Source organism: Anomaloglossus baeobatrachus, chromosome 1 (assembly GCF_048569485.1).
Source record: "Anomaloglossus baeobatrachus isolate aAnoBae1 chromosome 1, aAnoBae1.hap1, whole genome shotgun sequence".
Lineage (NCBI taxonomy): Eukaryota > Metazoa > Chordata > Amphibia > Anura > Aromobatidae > Anomaloglossus > Anomaloglossus baeobatrachus.
The window spans coordinates 273,805,082-273,824,102 of NC_134353.1; the positions used below are offsets into that span (position 1 = coordinate 273,805,082).

Genomic DNA, 19,021 nt, shown 5'->3' on the forward strand with positions numbered 1-19,021 from the left:
CTACAGTGATGCACAGTTAAGCTATGTGCGCACGTGTGCATATTGCATGCAGTTACGCTGCGTTCTGCACCGCAGCGTAACCATGCGTCCTGCGTCTCCAGCACAATCTATGAAGATTGTGCATGAGACGTGCACATGTAGCGTATTAGAACGCAGCGATTCGGCTGCTGCCCGAAGCGTGCGTTCTAAGTAGTGACATGTCACTTCTTCCGTGCGCTTTGCATGCTGTCTATAGGGAGAAGCAGCATGCAGAGCGCACGAATTCTGCAGGCACCAGGCGCTTCAGAACAGAGCTTTTCAGCTGCGCTCAGAAGCGGACCTTTTGTGTGCTTACAGCCTTAGAGTAAGAGACGCTGCTACATCAGCAGGTGCAGTCAGATACCGCTCTGAGCTGCAAGAGATTGGTGCCGGCCAGAACAGGCAGGTTGTTAGCAACTACTTGTCTCGCAAAGTACCGGAAAACCAAATATTTCAACTACACATGAATTCAACACTAAACTCCTCAAGAATGCAGCAAGACATTATAGGGAAGAAAAAAAAAAAAAAATAAACTGAAGGGGGGGGGGGGGTTTAAGGGAATCATTGACACATCTTTCACTGCATTTTGCCAAATTTAGTATTTTTTTTTCCAAAATCTATTGACTGGAAGGGCTCAAAGGCTGGCAAAAACCGAATTGAAATGCTGCATCTTCAAAAACACAGCCAAAAAAAGATCCCCTGTGCGGCCAGCAAAACAAGTCTCAGACTTTGCTGGGAGAAGGAAATGCATGTATTTGGGTGCATCTTTGTGACCTCAAAAACGCACCAAAAATGCAGTAAAAGATGCAGTGTGTGAACATTGCCTACTACAATTGACCCTCTTCGGTCCCCATCACACGTCAGTGATTCTGGTACATATGTTGCAGTTTTTATACGTACCAAAATCACGGTCATAGGGAGACCTATTAAAATCAATTGGTATGTGTACAGTGTTTTCTCACTGATCTGTTTCTGTGCAGTGGTCACGCGTGTCCGTGTGTTCCACACGGAGACAAGTCAGGTTTTTTTTTCTGGCATTACTGATGTCCCATGGACCACACAATGGTGTGATCCATGAAACACGTACCAGAAAAATTATGTGCATTTAAAAAACTCACCTGTCTCGAGCGATGCTGTTTTCAACCTCTGCTGTCTCTGCTTCAAGCCTGGCTAATAATGCTCATGCATATGCACAGCCGACCCAGAAGTAACAGAAGCGGAGAGACTGCGGTGGTTGGAGACTTCACACCACGGACAGCAGCAGCATGGACCGGTGAGTATAACTATCTGATCTCCGTGTATTATCACGGATAGCACACGTAGATCACTCATCTGCCAAAATCACGGCACACTGAGGGACATGCGGACCTTTAACATATCAGTGAAAAACGTGTGGTTTTCACCGACATGTGAAAGAAGCCTTGGGGTATGTACGCACGTTGCGTTCTGCCGTGACAAATATTCCACGGCGTTCTCACTGCATGTGCATTTCAAAACGCTGCCAAAAAGCTGTGTTTTGGAAGTATTTTGAATGCAGAATGGATGAAGAATTCATGCGCTCTGGATGCTTGCTCTTCCATTGAGTGGAAAAAGCATCCAAAACGCACAAAAGTAGTGACATGTTGCTTTTTAGACCGCAGCGATTAAGCCACAAATTTCAGCATGTAAATCGTTGCGTTCTAAAAACAAACGTGCGCATGGAATGTGCACATATTACGTAGACTTTGCTGGGGATGCAGAAAGCATGCGTTTACGCTGCAGTGCTAGACGCAGCGTAAAAGCATGCAATACGCACAGCCTTAGTGACGCAGCCAATTTAAATGCTTTCATTTCTTTATTCTTTAAAAAAAAAAACAAACTTATACACTAGTTTGGTTTTTTTTAACGAGACGAGTTGCAGTTTTGAATGACTTCCTCATTTCCCCATATAATATAGCAGAAAAAAAAAATCCAAGTGTGGGTAAATAATGGAAAAGGCAAAGTCTGTCCTTGTGTGATGAGTTTCATTTTTATGGCATTTATTGTATGGTAAATGCCCTGGCAACAATTCTTCTGGTCAGTAAAATTAGAGATCTCAAGACTGCATCAGTTGGTCTGTCTATCAATGTTATTTTTCTGCTAATGAAGCAATGTGAAGGCTGGATTTATATAAAGACATAATAGTACAACTTTGGGGGTCGGGAGGGAATGGGTAAGCAACTTTTGAACACTTTACAGGGCATTATCTTTAGCAAAGGAGGATCCACTGAAAACATGCAAGTCTTGTGTTATGTTTAGGGTTGCGAATTGTGAAGTTTGACAAATTTACATTTCCCCCCTCACACAAAAAGTTATTCTAAATCTACCAGAAAAGTAAAGTTTTACTTGTCACTGGAGAGGAGAGAGAAAAAAAAAAAAAAAAAAAAACACAAAACACAATCATTGATCCGTTGAAGCATTCCAGAATTATCACTGACACTGGTCAAATTTCTAAAGTTTGGCTTTATTATTAAGGTCAAGATTAGCTTGTCACTAAGGGGTTAGGTTGTGAAAAGGTTCACTGAAGCAGGTGCTAAATGCAACCCTGTAGGAATCGGGGTAGCTCCTGAGCACAATTCAAACAACCACACCACATATGGGAATACTATTACTTTCAGGGTATAAATGGGGTGTTCAATTAAGCTCCAATGAACCTGAAGGGTGGCAACGCCGATCAAACGGGGCTTCATAAAATAAATATAGCAATTGCCCATGAGCACTATTTCTATACACTGAAGTAGCTGACATGGCACACCATTTGTAGTGATAAGGGTCCAAGCGTTTAACCTTCACTGATCAGTTATTCTGAGCTTATTCAATAGACATTATAGCCCCATTACGCAACATTTTCCCTATAAATAGTAAGAATTCAACAGCTTCAACATTATGCCATTCACAGAAATACAGCTGAGTTTCTGTTTAACCAACCCGAGTCATTAGTGGATCTGTTGCAGAAGGACTAAACAGGGGCACGGCACTTTCATTTTAGGAATTGTTTAGGTGCCAAAGCTTACATTGGATAAATATATTTACCATAAACTCCTACACGTAAAGGGAATTCTGAGAATGAGATTTCACCACTGATACGTCCTGTAGTAGTTCAGTCTGCTCCATAGCAGCAAAACAAATTTAAAAGGAATCTGTCACCAGGTTTTGCCACCTAGTCTGAGAGCAGTATAATGTAAGGGCAGAGATCCTGATTCCTGAGAGCTGCTTAGTGTAGTTTTGATAATCTACCGATTAGTCAGTGATGTGATCAGTAGAGGACTACTTGGCCTGCTGCCACGTAGCACAGCACATTCATGAGCTCTATAACTGCTAGATCTGCAGGAGAAAATACATTGCTGTCATTTTGATAAAATCAAACAGCTTAGTAAAACACATTGCTAGAATCAGGGTCTCGGTCTATACATTAAGCTGCTTTCAGATGGGGGTAGCAAAAACCTGCTTACAGATTCCCTTTAACACCAGTGCCAACTTAAGGCTATGTGCGCACTAGAAAAGTGATTTTTCTCAAGAACTTCTGGGAGTTGAAGATTACCGCACCTACGGTAAAAAAAAAAAAAAAAAAAAAAAAAAAAAACACGCACCAAAACCACGGGAAAAACGCATGCGTTTTTGCCGCAGGTTTGTCCCTGTGTTTTTTTTTATGCTTAACTGCAATAAATATAGATAATCGATAGACAGATAATGGATAGAGGGAAAGATGGATAGATGAGAGACCTACATAACGTCCCACCCCCTGCATATTTTAAGCTGGCACCCTTTAGTGACTTTCATGTGGCACTAAAGGGTGCTTAGCCTTTTATTTAGCCAAAAAATAATAATTTAAAAAAAAACGTGAGGTCCCCTCATCTTTTGTAGCCAGCTAGGGTAAAGCAGACGGCTGCAGCCTGCAAACCACAGCTGGTAGCTTCACCTTGGCTGGTAATCCAAAACAGAGGGCACCCCACGCTGTTATTTTACATTAAATAGTTTAAAACCAAAAACGTGGGGTCCCCCCCAAATTGGATCACCAGCCAAGGTAAAGCTGACAGCTGGGGTCTGATATTCTCAGACTAGGGAGGTCCACTGTTATTGGACACTCCCCAGCCTAAAAATAGCAGGCTGCAGCCGCCCCAGAAGTGGTGCATCCATTAGACGCGCCAATCCTGGCGCTTCACCCCAACTCATCCTGTTGCCCTGGTGCGGTGGCAAACGGGGTAATATATGGGGTTGATGCCAGATGTGTAATGTCACCTGGCATCAGGCCCTGGGGTTAGTGATGTCACGCGTCTATCAGATACCCGACATCACCAACCCAGTCAGTAAGAAATAAAAAAAAAAGACAAAAAAAAAAAGATTTGAATAAAAAACACTCCCCACATTCCCTCTTTCACCAATTTATTAAGAACAATCAAATCCGGGTCTGGTGTAGTCCAATAAGGGGTTCCCATGACGATCCATACCATAGTCCCTGTCCCAGTCAATGAAGAACAGAATGTTCCCCATTACCTGGGAGCGCAATGCAGTGACCTGAGTTAACATGAATAGGTCAGCCCAGGTCACTGCTGTGATGATCTCCTGCAGTCCTGCCATCAGCGCTGTCACTACCTTCTATGCCCGCCACGATCTCAGCAGTATCGTGAGAGCCCGTGACGTCACCGCTAGTGACAGTCTCTGGCCGCGGGCATAGACGGCAGTGACAGCGGTGACATCAGATCGTCACAGCAGGTAATGATCTCATCTAACCTCCTGACAGCAGCGCTCGGCATCCCCGCGACTGCACGCACTGCAGGGTGACAAGCTGCTGACACTGCGGGCAGACACTGGAGTGCAGGCAGCCGCGGGGCCGGAGCGGGACACAGACTGCACAGGCACCTGGAGGTCACACGGAAGTGCTTCTGTGCGGTGTCCAGGGAGTGTGACGTGTGTGTGTTTACTCTGCGCCGCTTCCTCTTCTGTCATAATGACATCACTTCCTGCAAAACCGCAGGCAGCGATGAACATTACCGCAGGTAAATCGCGGCTATACCGCACATCATTTGCTACCTGCGGTATACCCCCGTATTTCGAGATTACATTACAGTGAATGGAGTGAAATTCCGCAGGTACCTGTGGAAAAGAAGTGACATGCACATTTTCTCAAGAAAATCTTCAGAAAGAATTTTCTTGAGAAAAAGAAAAAACGCAGTGTGCGCACAGCTATTTTTTTCCCATAGGTTTTGCTGGGAAATGTCTGCAGAAAGGGGCATGGCAGCTATAAGTCCCCTTACTTGAAAGCAGCCAGACTGGCTTGCAAAGTCTCCATAAGGAGAATAGTGTTCCCCCATGATCCCCACATAGCTTTCTCATGAGCCAGATCACACACCCCATACTTTGCACTGACGAGGGGCAAGCACCCCGAAACACAGTGTCTGCAAATTAGGATATATATGCCAGATCAGAATCCCAAGTTATAGGTAAAGGGTTGTTAAAAATCCACATTTAACTTTTAGGATCGCTACTTCCAATAGGTGGCGCTGCGCTAGAGTTTGTCTCCAGTCCTGGAGAGACAATTTAAACATTTCTCAAGAAATTTCTGCAGCAAAACCGCGGGTAGAACAGCAGGTAAAAACGCCTAGTGCGCACAGGGCCTAAGGGTGCTTTACATGCTGCGACATCGCTAACAATATATCGTCGGGGTCACGTCGTTCGTGACGCACATCCGGCGCCGTTAGAGACATCGCACCGTGTGACACCAAGGAGCGACGATCAACAAGCGCAAAAACGTGAAAAATCGTTGCTCGTTGACATGTCGCTCCTTTTCCAAATGTAGTTGCTGCTGCAGGTACGATGTTGTTCGACTTTCCTGCAGCGTCACATCGCTATGAGGGACACCGCAGGAGCAACGAACATCTCCTTACCTGCGTCCACCGGCAATGAGGAATGAAGGAGGTGGGCAGCATGTTCCGGCCACTCATCTCCGCCCCTCTTCTGCTATTGGACGGCTGCCGTGTGACGTCGCGGTGAAGCTGCACAAACCGTCCCCTTAGAAAGAAGGCGGATCGCCGCCCAGAGACTCAGCTATGCTTGAAGGACAATTTAACAGCAATGGAGGTTATAGAGTTTCAGATATGACAGCTATTTTTGCTATCATACAATGTTAGTTATATTACAAATCTGCATATGGAGGTTGAATGCGGTCCTAGACCTTGTGCACACGTTGAATACTTTAGGTGGTGTAGAAATGTCTGCACTCAAGGACACGCTGCCTAATCCAGTATGGCGTTCAATGAACGCACCTGAGATGAGGTCACGGGGTTCAATGAATTCACATCAGGAGTATAGTGGGAACCTAATCTGTGACCTCAGGTGAAGTCATTGACTATATCTGAAGCCGCATAGAGAGGCAATGTTTTCTAATGTGACCGCAAACTGCGACTTCACACATAGCAAAGTCGGGATAGTCATGGGACCTCATGAGGATTGTCAGACCTACAGGGGTGTTTTGGGGAATAATAAATTGGAGCAGGGCAGATCAAAATATTGTAGTGCGCCTGCACGGGACTGGCGAGAGTGTATGATGTAGACACTCCATACACACAGGCTTCATAAGGAGGACGAAGATGGCCGAAAGGCGCTGGAGAACTTAGACGCCCATTTGAGCCACATCCACCGCAGCGCAACATTTAAATCAGTATTATAAAGTGTTTATGTTCTCAACGGCCTGGGCTCTTATATACAGCATTCTAAGAGCCCGGTGGTGGCGGCCACAGGTTATAAGGCAAAAAAAGTGCTGACAGGTCCCCTTTAAATGGTACAATTTTTTGCGCAGATACTATTTTTTTTGATCGCCTGTTCTCATTTTATGCAAGATTTGTGACGACCAAAACGTAATTCTGACATTTGGAAGTTGGTTCCCGCTACGCCTTTTACCAGATTGATTTATCGGGCATTTTTGAAAGCACCAATTTTTTTTTTTTTTTTTAACAGTTTAATTTTCAGTGGGGCGAATGGGGTGGGCTATCTGAATTTTTTTCTTACTAGTCCCCCACTAGGGGGCTATAAGGATCAGCAGTCTAATCACTCATTAAGTTCTCATGATCAGATTAGCATCGCTCTGATCAGGAGAAATGCTTTAACAGGAGCGGTGGGGAAAGGCACGTTCCCGCAGCGGGCATTTAAATCGCGCAGTCACATTTTGACAGCGTGATTTATGTGGCTAATAGGTGCGGGTGGATTGCACCTGCGAGTGCGCGGCACATGCCTGCTGTACAAAATTGGCACACCGCAATGAAAATATAATATAATATATATATTCAAACCTGCTTTTTTCCCTTTCTGCTTTTCTATAATCCACTGCAGTGCTTGACCCAGGGTTGCCACCAGGGCTGTGGAGTCGGAGCTCATTTTGGTGGAGTCGGAGTCAGTATAAAATGCACCGACTCCTAAAATATATAATAAATTGGGGACAGTAGTGCAATGCAGAATGTGCTGAATATTTTTTCATAGGAATTTGGGAAAGTTATGAAATGTCCTATAAATGGCTGTTCTATTCCTGATTTAAGGCTACATTCACACAGTTTTCGCAGTGTTTTTTGATACGTTTGTCAGCTGCAAAAGCAGATCAGCTTTTTAAAAAACCGCATCACCTGAAAGGTTGTTTCGCTCAAATAATGCTTTCAATAGCAAAAGCAGATTAGAAAACAGACAAGCTGGCAAGCTCATTCTTTGTGAGGATCTGTTTTTGAGCACAAAAACGGATCCTCACAAAACGCTGTGTCTGAATGTCCTATCTGGAAACCCATTGCCTTTGCTGGGATGCAGAGTCACTGCATTTCACTGAATTATTTTGCTTATGTTCGATATGTTTGTGACAAGAAAGAAATTGTTAGTAAGACACTGGCAATAAAAGATAGTAAAGCTCATCACACCAGCCAGTTTCTCCAGGCCTTAGTGGAAAAAGTTCTGCAAGATTACGAACTCAAAAAAGAACAGGTTCTTGCCATTGTAACAAACAATGCTTCAAACATAAGTACAATTAAACTGATGAATGAGAGTAATGAACAACACCTAGAAGAAAATTTAGCATGAATGTTAGAGATGGAGCCACAGCACTGTTCATGCAACTGAGGAACAGATAGAAGAACAGCAAAATGATACTTTAGGATTAGATTATCTTGTTGAAGCTGCTTCAAAACACTTTCATATTCATCACATGCGCTGTGTTGTGCACACGCTGCATCTGGCATAAAGAAATAGTCTGCAAGACTGACCCCGATTTCACACATCCGGCTTTTTGCCGGTTTGGCGGATGCGGTGCACTCCAGTAAAGTGTATACAGAACAGTGGCAGCGCAACAAACGCCGGTCACATGCTGTCATGTGACCCGGATGTTGCGGCGCTGCCACTGTACTGTACTGGTGTGCGCCACATCCACCAAACCGGCGATAAGCCAGATGTGTGAAACTGGGCGGAAATGCTGAAAAGCTGATTGGAAAAGTGAGGAAATTGGTTATTGCTGCCAGAACCCCTAAAATGGATTCCATCCTGAAGAGACGTGCTGGGAAAGGGGCAATTGTTGATCAAGCCACTCTGTGAGGCAGCACTTATTTAATGACTGAGCGATTGCTTGAACTAAAATAGTTTCTTATAGATATGGTGAACCCTCAAGTAACATTAAATGAAGGTCAATGGACACAGGTGGCTGAATCGAAGGAATTGCTTAATCACCCATTTACCGTGACTAAAAAATTACAAGCTGAGGATTTAACTCCTGGCATTTTCATAAGGGAGTGGAAGAACTTGCTATTTTGCCTGTCCCAAAGAGGAGGTTTAATCGCAGATGGCATTTCTGCTTCAATGAAACGGAGAGACACAGCTATTGAAAAATCAAATTCTTCTGGCAGCTGTTTGTGGACCAAAGTCAGCGTATACTGCTTATTGATCAACAGCATACTAAAGGAAAAGAAGTAGTGATGAACGAGTACTAAAAAGCTCGGGTGCTCGAGGCTCGGGCCGAGCCTCCCAAGATACTCGTGTACTCGGCCCGAGCACCGAGCCCAATGTTATCCTATGGGAGACCCGAGTATTTTTGTGAAATGACCACCGGCAGCATGTAGAAACCATAAAACTGTAAATTAAATAAAAAAACGTACGTGTGTGTGTAAGCGTGCATATATATATATACACGCGGAGTGGAGTGCGGGAGGGGCCGTAGCCGAGCGGGGAAGTGTCGGGCTAAAGGCACGGTCATGCTGTGAGGGCCGGCCAATCACTGCAATTCCACAACAGGGCTGTGGCATTGCAGTGGTCTGCCAGCCAATCCCTGCATAAGGGCTGGCTCTAAAAAGAGCGCCAACATGAAGACCACGAGTACAGCACGAGTATCGCGAGATTACTCGGTCCCCGCCGAGTAGCCCGAGTACATTGATACTCGTGCGAGAACCGAGTAGTAACAAGCATACTCGCTCATCACTAAAAAGAAGCTTTTAGTGAGGTAGCAGTTAGGATGAGCAGCTACAGGACTGCCAGGCGCAAGAGGACTTGGGGCCTGACAGTGCTACTGCTGCTGCCATATCTTCATCCTCATCAGATGAGGGATTTAACTTTGACAAGTATTTGGATGACATTGAGCAGGCAAAGCATTGCCGCAAGGAAAAAGATTTCCCTCAGTCTCCTATAGCAAGCAGATTAACCAGATTTCATTAAAAGTTTTCACTTGCTCTCAAAGAAATAGAAAAATTAAACCGCTCAAAACTGACTGCATCAGGCAATTCCTTTATACCCGGAAATTGTTAGAGATGTTGCCCATGTGGTTACGGCTTTGCCTCCAACCCAAGTTAGTGTAGAGAGGTTGTTCTCTAGCCTTAAAATTAGGTCAGATTTGAGGTCATCTGCGAAAGAGGACCTGATGGAGGCAATTCTATTTCTTAGAACAAATTGATAGACTGCACAAGTGTTTAGTATGTTTTTGTTGAAAACTTTTTTCCACTTCGTGTATTACATAATTATATAGTGTTATATATAACACTATGTAATACACTATGTAAGTGGCAAAAAAGTTTTCAACAAAAACATACTAATGTTTAGTAAATAGCTTATATTTTAGTGAAAAATGTATTTTAGTGCAATGTGAACATGACATTTAATAATTTTTATGAAATCATCGATATTTAGATAAAACATTTATTGGAATCCAACTTTAGAGCACAAAAAAAAACTAATAAATTGTAAATATGTAATACAATATGTAATTATATACACACGATATATATGCAATCTACTGTATATTACATAGTGTATTACATATTTACAATTACCGTATTTTTCCGCTTTATAAGACACTTTTGTTCCCCCAAATTTTGGGGGAAAGTAGGGGGTGCGTCTTATAATCCGAATATACGGGTCCAGGGGAGGTGGGGGCAACTCTGGAGCGGTGCTGGGGGGGCTGGTGGAGGCTGGCAGAGGCTTGTGAAGGCTGCTGGAGATCTCCTGCTCCCACTCATAATATGCACAGCCGCTATCCACCGTTGTGCTGAAACCGCACTGCGGCGATGGGCTGGGGGAGCGGCGCATATATGTGCCTGCGCCCCCCTTTGATCGCACATGCCCCCCGTGTTAGATATGGTCCCCATGCTGCTGGCATTTTTAAAATAGAGCTTTCCTTACCTCCTCCAGCGTGTCTCCCCGATCTCACTGCTAATGCTGTGATCAGGCACGCAGAGATCATGTCACTGTGTTGATCACATGACTGGCCGAGAACGAGGAAGTGCAGGAGCTGAACCACATGGGAGACACGAGGGATTACAGCGCTGGAGAAGGTAAGGAAAGTTTATTTTACTATGGGCAGCAGCATGGGGGCCATATCCAACACAGGGGGACGTGTGCCAGCAATAGGAGACCTGTGCCATCTGTATGGGACGTGTGCCAGCAATAGGAGACCTGTGCCACCTGTATGGGACGTGTGCCAGCACAAGGGGGCTATATTCAATATAAGGGGGCCATATCCAGATTAAGGGGGCCAATTACAGGATGGGGGGCTATGAGAGACGTATACCCTATATGATTTGTTAGACGGACCCTGGCATTATAAGACGGACCCCATTTAACATTAAAGGGAACCTGTCATCAGGAATTTGGCTTTCAACCTAAACGTTTCCCCCTCTGCAGCTCCTGGGCTGCATTCTAGGAAGGTTTTTGTACTTTTTGTGCCCCTTTTTAAACCAAAATAAACACTTTATAAACTTGTACCTTTCTGTTTGAAAATCTTGTTAATTTTCCATGGGGGCGGGCCGTGTGGCGTCCGTTGCTGTAGCTTACGCCGCCCCCCATGCTCCAAATCATGCCTCATAACGCCGCCCACTGCGCCGAGGTCCCGTGCACGCCGGGACACCTAGTGACGTGGTCGCAGGCACGAGAGTATGGGCGGCGCTGTGAATGCATCGCAAGTGCGCGCCCATACTCTCGTGTGCGCGCTCTCCCCCACTGCCTCCAGCGTTCTGCGCCGGCCCGACGTCACCTCCTTCCCATCGTACCCTGCAGCAGGAAATAGATGGGAGGAGCGGAGCACAGGAGAAGCAGAGGATCTGAGCGACGTACAGAGGGGAGAGCGCGCACACGAGAGTATGGGCGCGCACTTGCGATGCAATCACAGCGCCGCCCATACTCTCGTGCATGCGACCACGTCACTAGGTGTCCCGGCGTGCACGGGACCTCGGCGCAGTGGGCGGCGTTATGAGGCATGATTTGGAGCATGGGGGGCGGCGTAAGCTACAGCAACGGACGCCACACGGCCCGCCCCCATGGAAAATTAACAAGATTTTCAAACAGAAAGGTACAAGTTTATAAAGTGTTTATTTTGGTTTAAAAAGGGGCACAAAAAGTACAAAAACCTTCCTAGAATGCAGCCCAGGAGCTGCAGAGGGGGAAACGTTTAGGTTGAAAGCCAAATTCCTGATGACAGGTTCCCTTTAAAAAAATAAATTCTCTTTTCATTCACCAAATTTGGGGGTGTGTCTTATAATGCGAAAAATACAGTAGTTTGTGTTCTAAAGTTGTATTCCAATAAATATTTTATTTCTACCTAAAAACCTTGATTGTTTCATAAAAGTTATTAAATGTCTGATGTTCACATTGTACTACAATACATTTTTCACTTAAATATAAGCAATATATGTGGGAGTCTGAGTCGTAGCAAGGGAAATTGAGGAGTCGGAGTCGAAGGTTTGGCTTACCGACTCCACAGCCCTGGTTGCCACAGCAGCCATCGGGTCCCCGTTATCGCATTACAGTGACCGGACCACCAGCGAGATGTTATAGATTCCTCTCCCTGCCTCCCAAATGCTGCGATCAAAGCATTCAGGGTGTTAAACTGCTGGGAGCGGCACGGGCACCACTCTGGGCAGTCAGAGCCAGGTCCCAACTGCACCATCAGCCAGAGACCCGGCGGCGATTGTGGGAGTAAAGAGCAGGAACCCCTGCAATAGCCATGACAAAAAAAAAAATAAAATGAACGTGCAAAAATATGCTTTATGTGCAGAAAATCTGCACACAAAATGGCAACGTGGGCACATAGCCTTCTTATTCTGTTTAATCTCTACACGTGCAACGACTTTCCAAGAGCTGTAATGTTTTTAATTGTAGGGATATGGAGCTGTGCGAGGGCTATTTTGCACACCGACCTGATTTTTATTCATATTTTGCAGTAAGATATTTTAATCTCCTGTTACTACACTTTTTCTGTTATGGCAGAAATAAAAAAAAAAATGCATTTCTGGTTAGAGTTTAGAGAGTACCTAACTATTCGTACTCGCTATACTCATAATGAGTAGTAATTCTCACGTATTCGTTTTGAATAGCATGGGCAATGCAAGTCAATGTGGAAATACTTACAAAGTAAGGCTATGTGCGCACGTCGCGTAAAAACATGCAGTTACGCTGCGCTTTGTAGCGCAGCGTAACTGCATGCGTCCTGCGTCCCCTGCACAGTCTATGGAGATTGTGCAGGAGCCGTGCGCACGTGGCGTTTAAGAGCGCAGCGCTTCGGCTACTGCCGAAGCGCTGCGTAAAAAGAAGTGACATGTCACTTCTTTCCTGCGCTTTGCCGGCAGCCCCTGCTCTGTCTATGGCAGGAGCTGCAGGCAGAGCGCATGGAATCGGCGCTCACTATGGACATTTCTGCAGCGATCTAAAGCGCACGTGTGCTCTTCAGATCGCTGCAGAAATTTCTGCAGTGAACTGTACGCAACGTGCGCACATAGCCTAACGAGTAACCCGAAATCCGCACTAATCACTTCTCACACGAATAGTACAGCATTCGGGTTACTTGTTACTTTGCGTATTTTTCCCCATTGACTTTCATTACACGCTAATCGGGACAAATATGCGAGTATTAGACAGTACTCATGAGTATAGAGAGTATGAATAGTTAGGAACTCTTAACTAATTCTGGTGTGTGTTGGTTTTTCTTGTTACGCAGTTTACCGATCAGATTTATTTTATACTTCCATAAAATCGGAAATAACTGAATCTCACAGCAGGCAGTCATGTTCTACGGTGCTCGCTGTGAGCTCCAGATGTAACAGAGCTGAAAGTCATGGGACCTTGTGTGTTGATCATGTTGGGTGTTTTGGGGGTTAATAGAGTGGTGAAAGAGTGCTTTGTCTTATTTCAAATAAAGGATTTTGGGTGTTTGTGATTATTTACTTTCACGTAGATTGGAGATGTCTGAGACACCCCTATTACTAATTAGGGCTTAGTGGCAGCTGTGGGCTGCAATTAACTCCTTACCCCGGTTGCCACCATACCAGGGCAATCAGGAAAAGCCGAGTAAAGTGACGGGACTGCCGCATCAAATGGATGCGGCAATCCTGGGAGGCTGCAGGCTGATATTTTAGGCTGGGGGGACAGGACGCAACGCCCAATTACCATGGGTCTCCCAAGCCTTTGAATACCAAGCCCCCATTGGCTGCAATAACACAGGGCCCCACGATCACACCCCCATCTGCATATTAAATCCTGCTGTCAGATCAACAGCAGAATTTAACTGGTTAAGGCCAGAATCACACTTGTGTTTGACTCGGCGATCAACCGGGGCAGCCGCACACTATGGACAGGAGCTTCTCAGCTGCATGTTTTTCTTTGCAGCTGACCAGCTCCTGTCCGAAAGTGTGCGGCTGTGTCAGGTGATGCCGATGCGAGACTCGCTGAGTCATACGCCAGTGTGACTCTGGCCTAACAGCCACTGACTGATTTCCAATCCACCTGTCAGCTGATCAGATCATGTGCAGGGAAAGATACGGGCTTGGCATGCAAACCCACATCAAAGACAGGGAGATCAACCATGATGTCATTAGTAAGTCATGGGTTATTAAGAGGTTAAATGTAGCTGTCAGTGATTGTCAACAGCATCGGTCAGATCTGGCCACTGCCATTACATGCAGATAATGGCTGTGTAACAGTTGGCATCTGCTAGGCACAGCGTGGGCTACATTTCTAAGATTGCTCAATATGTCACCTGTAAGCCTATGAGACCTATCAATTGGTTGCAAAATGATTAAAAACCACACTGAAACCAAACTAGCCCTATTTTCAATATCGTCGGTTCGGCACCATTTAGGTCACTGATCAAACCCAATTCTCGAAGGACTGCCATTTTGCCAGTTTATTTTACCTACCAAAAAAAAAACAAAAAACAAAAACACACAGTTCTGAACACTAGTGTGAATCCAGAGTGACCAGTTAAGTTTGCAGAACAGTCCCTTCTCATGACATCGGTCCCTGATAGGGACTGAATCTGACAAGAACAAGCAGTATTCCCAGAACAGGTTACCAAGGGCTGCTGCCTTCATTCACTACTAAGAGCTTCCGTCTTCTCGGTCCACAACTGTCTGTCAGGCAGCAGACTTGCACCTAATAGAATTGGAGGAACTTTAAGGGAACCCATCACCAGTTTGCCCTATAAGCTGCGGCCACCACCACCAGGCTCTTATATACAGCATTATAACATGCTGTATATAAGAACCCAGGCCGCTGTGAGAACATAAAAAACACTTTATAATACTTACCTAATGGTTGCTTGGTTGGTCATATGGGCGTCTCCATTGTCTGGTGCCGCCTCTTTTGGCCACCTTCATCCACCAGTCATACTCGCCGACCCTGCGCAGGCGCACTACAATACTTTGATCTGCTCTGTGACAGGTTCCCTTTAAAGCAATGACGAATAAACGTTGCTGCAGACTCTGGACCAGCCAAACTGAAGGCATGGAGTGGTAAATAAGGTGTTAACAAGCTAGTTGAAAACCGGTATCCTGTATTCAAGGTGCCATTGACGACACTCACGATTACCATTAGCTTTTCTTTGCACAATGTAGTACTGGGGAAGGTGGGGGAAACACGCACATCACAGGGCAAGCTGTATGCTAGAGAAAAGTTATATTGCTCCAGGACTATTTTGGATCTAAAAAGCATCTTACACTGCACTATTCCCACCAAAATAATCAGAGCTCCTAACGAAGTTATTAGGATCGCGTCACCCCAATCCGTCATTACTGTGAAAGCTACGAGGTGGAGGAATTAAAAAAAGAGCGCAAGTCTGAAGACAGCATCCTACATAGTGCAAATGTCAGACGGGACAGTTACCGCTCATCCAGTTTGTTGGCAGGTCTATTCCATTAAGAATTAGCACATTTTACACTGGTAGACTGGAACCTTAGGATGTGACCAACAATAGGACAGCTAAGGAAAGAAAGGCACCTGTGTCATGTTTGTGGCAGGTGGTGACAGAAGGGGCCCTGTGCAGTCAGAGGTGGTGGTGGGCCTCCAGTGTAGTCTAAAATATAGCTTACACAGGCCTGTAGTCAGGAAGTACAAGGAGGAAGTCCTATTAGTAGAGACGTAACAGCAGAGAAGGCTGAGAGCACAGAGCCGGGCATAGAGCAGGCCCCGGGAAAGTGAAAGCAGCAGCGCGGCCACAGATCGCCGAGGCCCGACAGTCCGGACAGTCCCCCGCGAGCCGAGGCCCGACAGTCCGGACAGTCCCCCGCGAGCCGAGGCCCGACAGTCCGGACAGTCCCCCGCGAGCCGAGGCCCGACAGTCCGGACAGTCCCCCGCGAGCCGAGGCCCGACAGTCCGGACAGTCCCCCGCGAGCCGAGGCCCGACAGTCCCCCGCGAGCCGAGGCCCGACAGTCCGGACAGTCCCCCGCGAGCCGAGGCCCGACAGTCCGGACAGTCCCCCGCGAGCCGAGGCCCGACAGTTCGGACAGTCCCCCGCGAGCCGAGGCCCGACAGTCGCCTGTGCGGCAATAACACCGAGGCGGCGGCGCCATCTTACACTGCGGGCTGGGCCATGAGAGGCAGGCGCCCGCCCGCCACATCCAGGGCGAACCTACAGACGGGGCAGAGGGGCGGCGTGGGGGATGGGAAGGCGCGGACCCACACAGGACAGCGCGCCCGCCCAAACCCGCGAAAATCACCGCCTAGTGAGGGAGCGGAGCCGGCGGCTGCTGCGCAGGGCGGACATCACCGCAGGCCCGGGCCGCACTCCCGCCTCCGGGAGTGTCACCTATACCGGATACCACACAGGCTGCTAGCCCTCACCTTATGAATCCGCTTCAGCGCCATGATGCTCTCGCTGCTGCCGGTGCCGGGCGGGTATTCGGGCGAGCTGGGCGGAGGAGGAGAGAGTCGAGGAAGAGGCGGAGTAAGAGGAGGTGGTGCTGCCCCCCCTCCAATATCCGGGACACGCTACACCCCGGAGCCGCCCACACACGTCGTAAGCGCGGACTGCAGGCGGGCGTCTCCCAGCGGCGGCTCGTCTATTAATATTGCTTTCTGTGTCCCCTCCCCCAGTGCTCGGGCTCTGTCCTCAGCTGGTCGCGACCACCTTCGGGCTAACCCCGGCCACGCACACTATACGTCACAGGCTGAGCTGCGGCTGGAGCTGTGCGGCGCGCGCTCTTCCTTTTCACGTAAGACACGCCCATTGAGCGTCACGTGGGAGCGAAACGTACGGCACTAGGTTGTGGGCGGAGCCAATTGACGTGCGCGTGCCCGAGGCTTGTGCTGGTTGACAGCTGTGGGAAGAACAAAACATGGCAATGTGTGAAAAGTGATGTCACGCTGCGGGGGTACGAGCGGAAGCGGCGGGACTCGCTCCCTCAGTTTTTATTTTTCCTAGGCTCTACTTTAATGGCGAAGTCCTGTGTTACGCAACGAGGTGCGGCAGTGCGTCACCCGCTGAATGACGTGGCCGGAGGAAAAGGGTGGCCTCTGACTGGGAATTGTCTTACTAAGCTCTGACCGTGCTGCCTGCGTGACTTAGGCTCTTGGTACTCTGCCGCCCGCCATTACCCACCGCGGGTGTTCGTGTAGGCGGGGCGAGAGGCGCGCACTGTGGCACATGCAGCCATCTCCAGTCCGCGCTCCCGCTGCGTCACAGAAACGTCCAGAAGAGCGCGAGTTTGCTGCTAGGCGCGCGCACGGAGTGGGCGTGTCCGGCCGTGTGAGTGGTGGCTGTAACCGTCATGAAAGCGTGGCGCCTTGTGTCCCAGTGGCGGGAGTGTGAGGAATAGCGGGGCGTCCAATCAGTGCACTGTGTGCCCCTGCCCTATGGTAATGGCCTGTCATATAACCTCTGTATTCTGACAGCCTATAGTGAAAAGGGGCATCACAATGAGCACTGCTACTATGGGGCCCGCTGCCCCTGAATAAAGGCCGGCAAGTAGGTTTAAAAAGGAAAAATACTGCATTGAACCTTCAAATTAGCAGAAAAAAACCCTTTGTATTTTATAGGAAATCTGTCACCTGAGTCATGCTGCTCAAACCACGGGCAGCACCAATCAGATCCCGGCTGTGTGAGTGCAGCAAGGTACAGTAAGAGGCTGTCCACTAGTCTTCCATTGGTGGCCTTTTCTTAGGATAGATGATCAATGTCTAATCGGCCTGGGTAGGACACCACACATGCCCGCCGATCAGCTGTTATCGGTGCTGTGGGCAGTAGCAGGTGGTCGGAAATGATTAGTTCCGGAGCTGCCCCGATTTCTGATATTGGGCACTGCACCTTCGCCCCCTATTGATTTGAATGGGAGGCAGATGTGCAGTACTCGGCTGTGGTCAATATCAGTTGACCGGTCGGTCAAGCATTTCTGACTGCAGCTGCCAGGACCAATAAGGCTATGTGCGCACTTACCGGATTTTGCCGCGGATTTGCTGCATGTTTCGCTGCAGAAAATGTTCATAACATCTCTGCAGTGAATCACCAGCAAATCCTATGGAGAAAAAAAATCCTGTGCGCACTGGGCAGAATTTGACAGCTGCATGTTTTGCTGTGGGATTCCCGCAGCAAAAACAATTGCATGTCACTTCTTTTCCGCACATCGCTGCGGGATTTCACTCCATTGACTCCAATGTTAATCATGAAATCCCGCAGGGAATAACGCAGGCAGCAAAGTCTGTGCGGTTCACTGCATTTTCCTGCGTTATTCCCTGCGGTATTTCGCGGTTTACCTCCGGTAATGTACATCGCCTGTCTGCGGTTTGCAGGGAAGTGATGTCATTACAGGAAGAGGAAGCCGTGCAGAGAGTGAACACACACACATCACACACACACAGACATCACAGACATAGAACACAGACACATAGAAAGAAAACGGAAATATAGAAAACAAAGAACGTGGGCTCCGCTGCATATTTACCTTCCAGCCGAGGTAAGCACACAGCGGCGGCCTGGTATTCTCAGGCTGGGGAGGGAGAGGGGCAGGGTTAATGTCCCCCGCCTCACTCCCCCTCCCACAGCCGAGAATATCAGCCTCAGCTGCCTCGGCACTGTCGCATGCATTATGCGGCAGCACCGGCGTGTCCTCGGCTCTTCTTGCTGCCATGTAGCAGTGGCAGCAAGGTAATACAAGGGGTTAATGATGGTGGGGGACCACCGCCATTAACTCCAGGCTTGATCATGGCAGCGTCTATGTGACAGCTGACATGATCAACCCGTAAGTAAAGTGAATAAAACACAGACACCG

General features: G+C 47.5%; 1 protein-coding gene across 2 annotated transcripts in view; it reads right to left on the reverse strand.

The window, feature by feature from the left end:
* The window catches only part of LOC142311597 (ubiquitin-conjugating enzyme E2 D2), a 70,924-nt gene extending 53,941 nt beyond the window's left edge, over positions 1–16,983 (reverse strand). Inside the window, exon 1 of one of the 2 annotated variants that reach the window (XM_075350158.1) lies at positions 16,599–16,983. In XM_075350158.1, the coding sequence (XP_075206273.1) occupies positions 16,599–16,622 (24 nt within the window). In that variant the 5' untranslated portion in view covers positions 16,623–16,983. The remainder of the gene's footprint in view (positions 1–16,598) is intronic. The other variant, XM_075350166.1, reaches the window with a different exon arrangement.
* Positions 16,984–19,021: the final 2,038 nt, after the last annotated feature.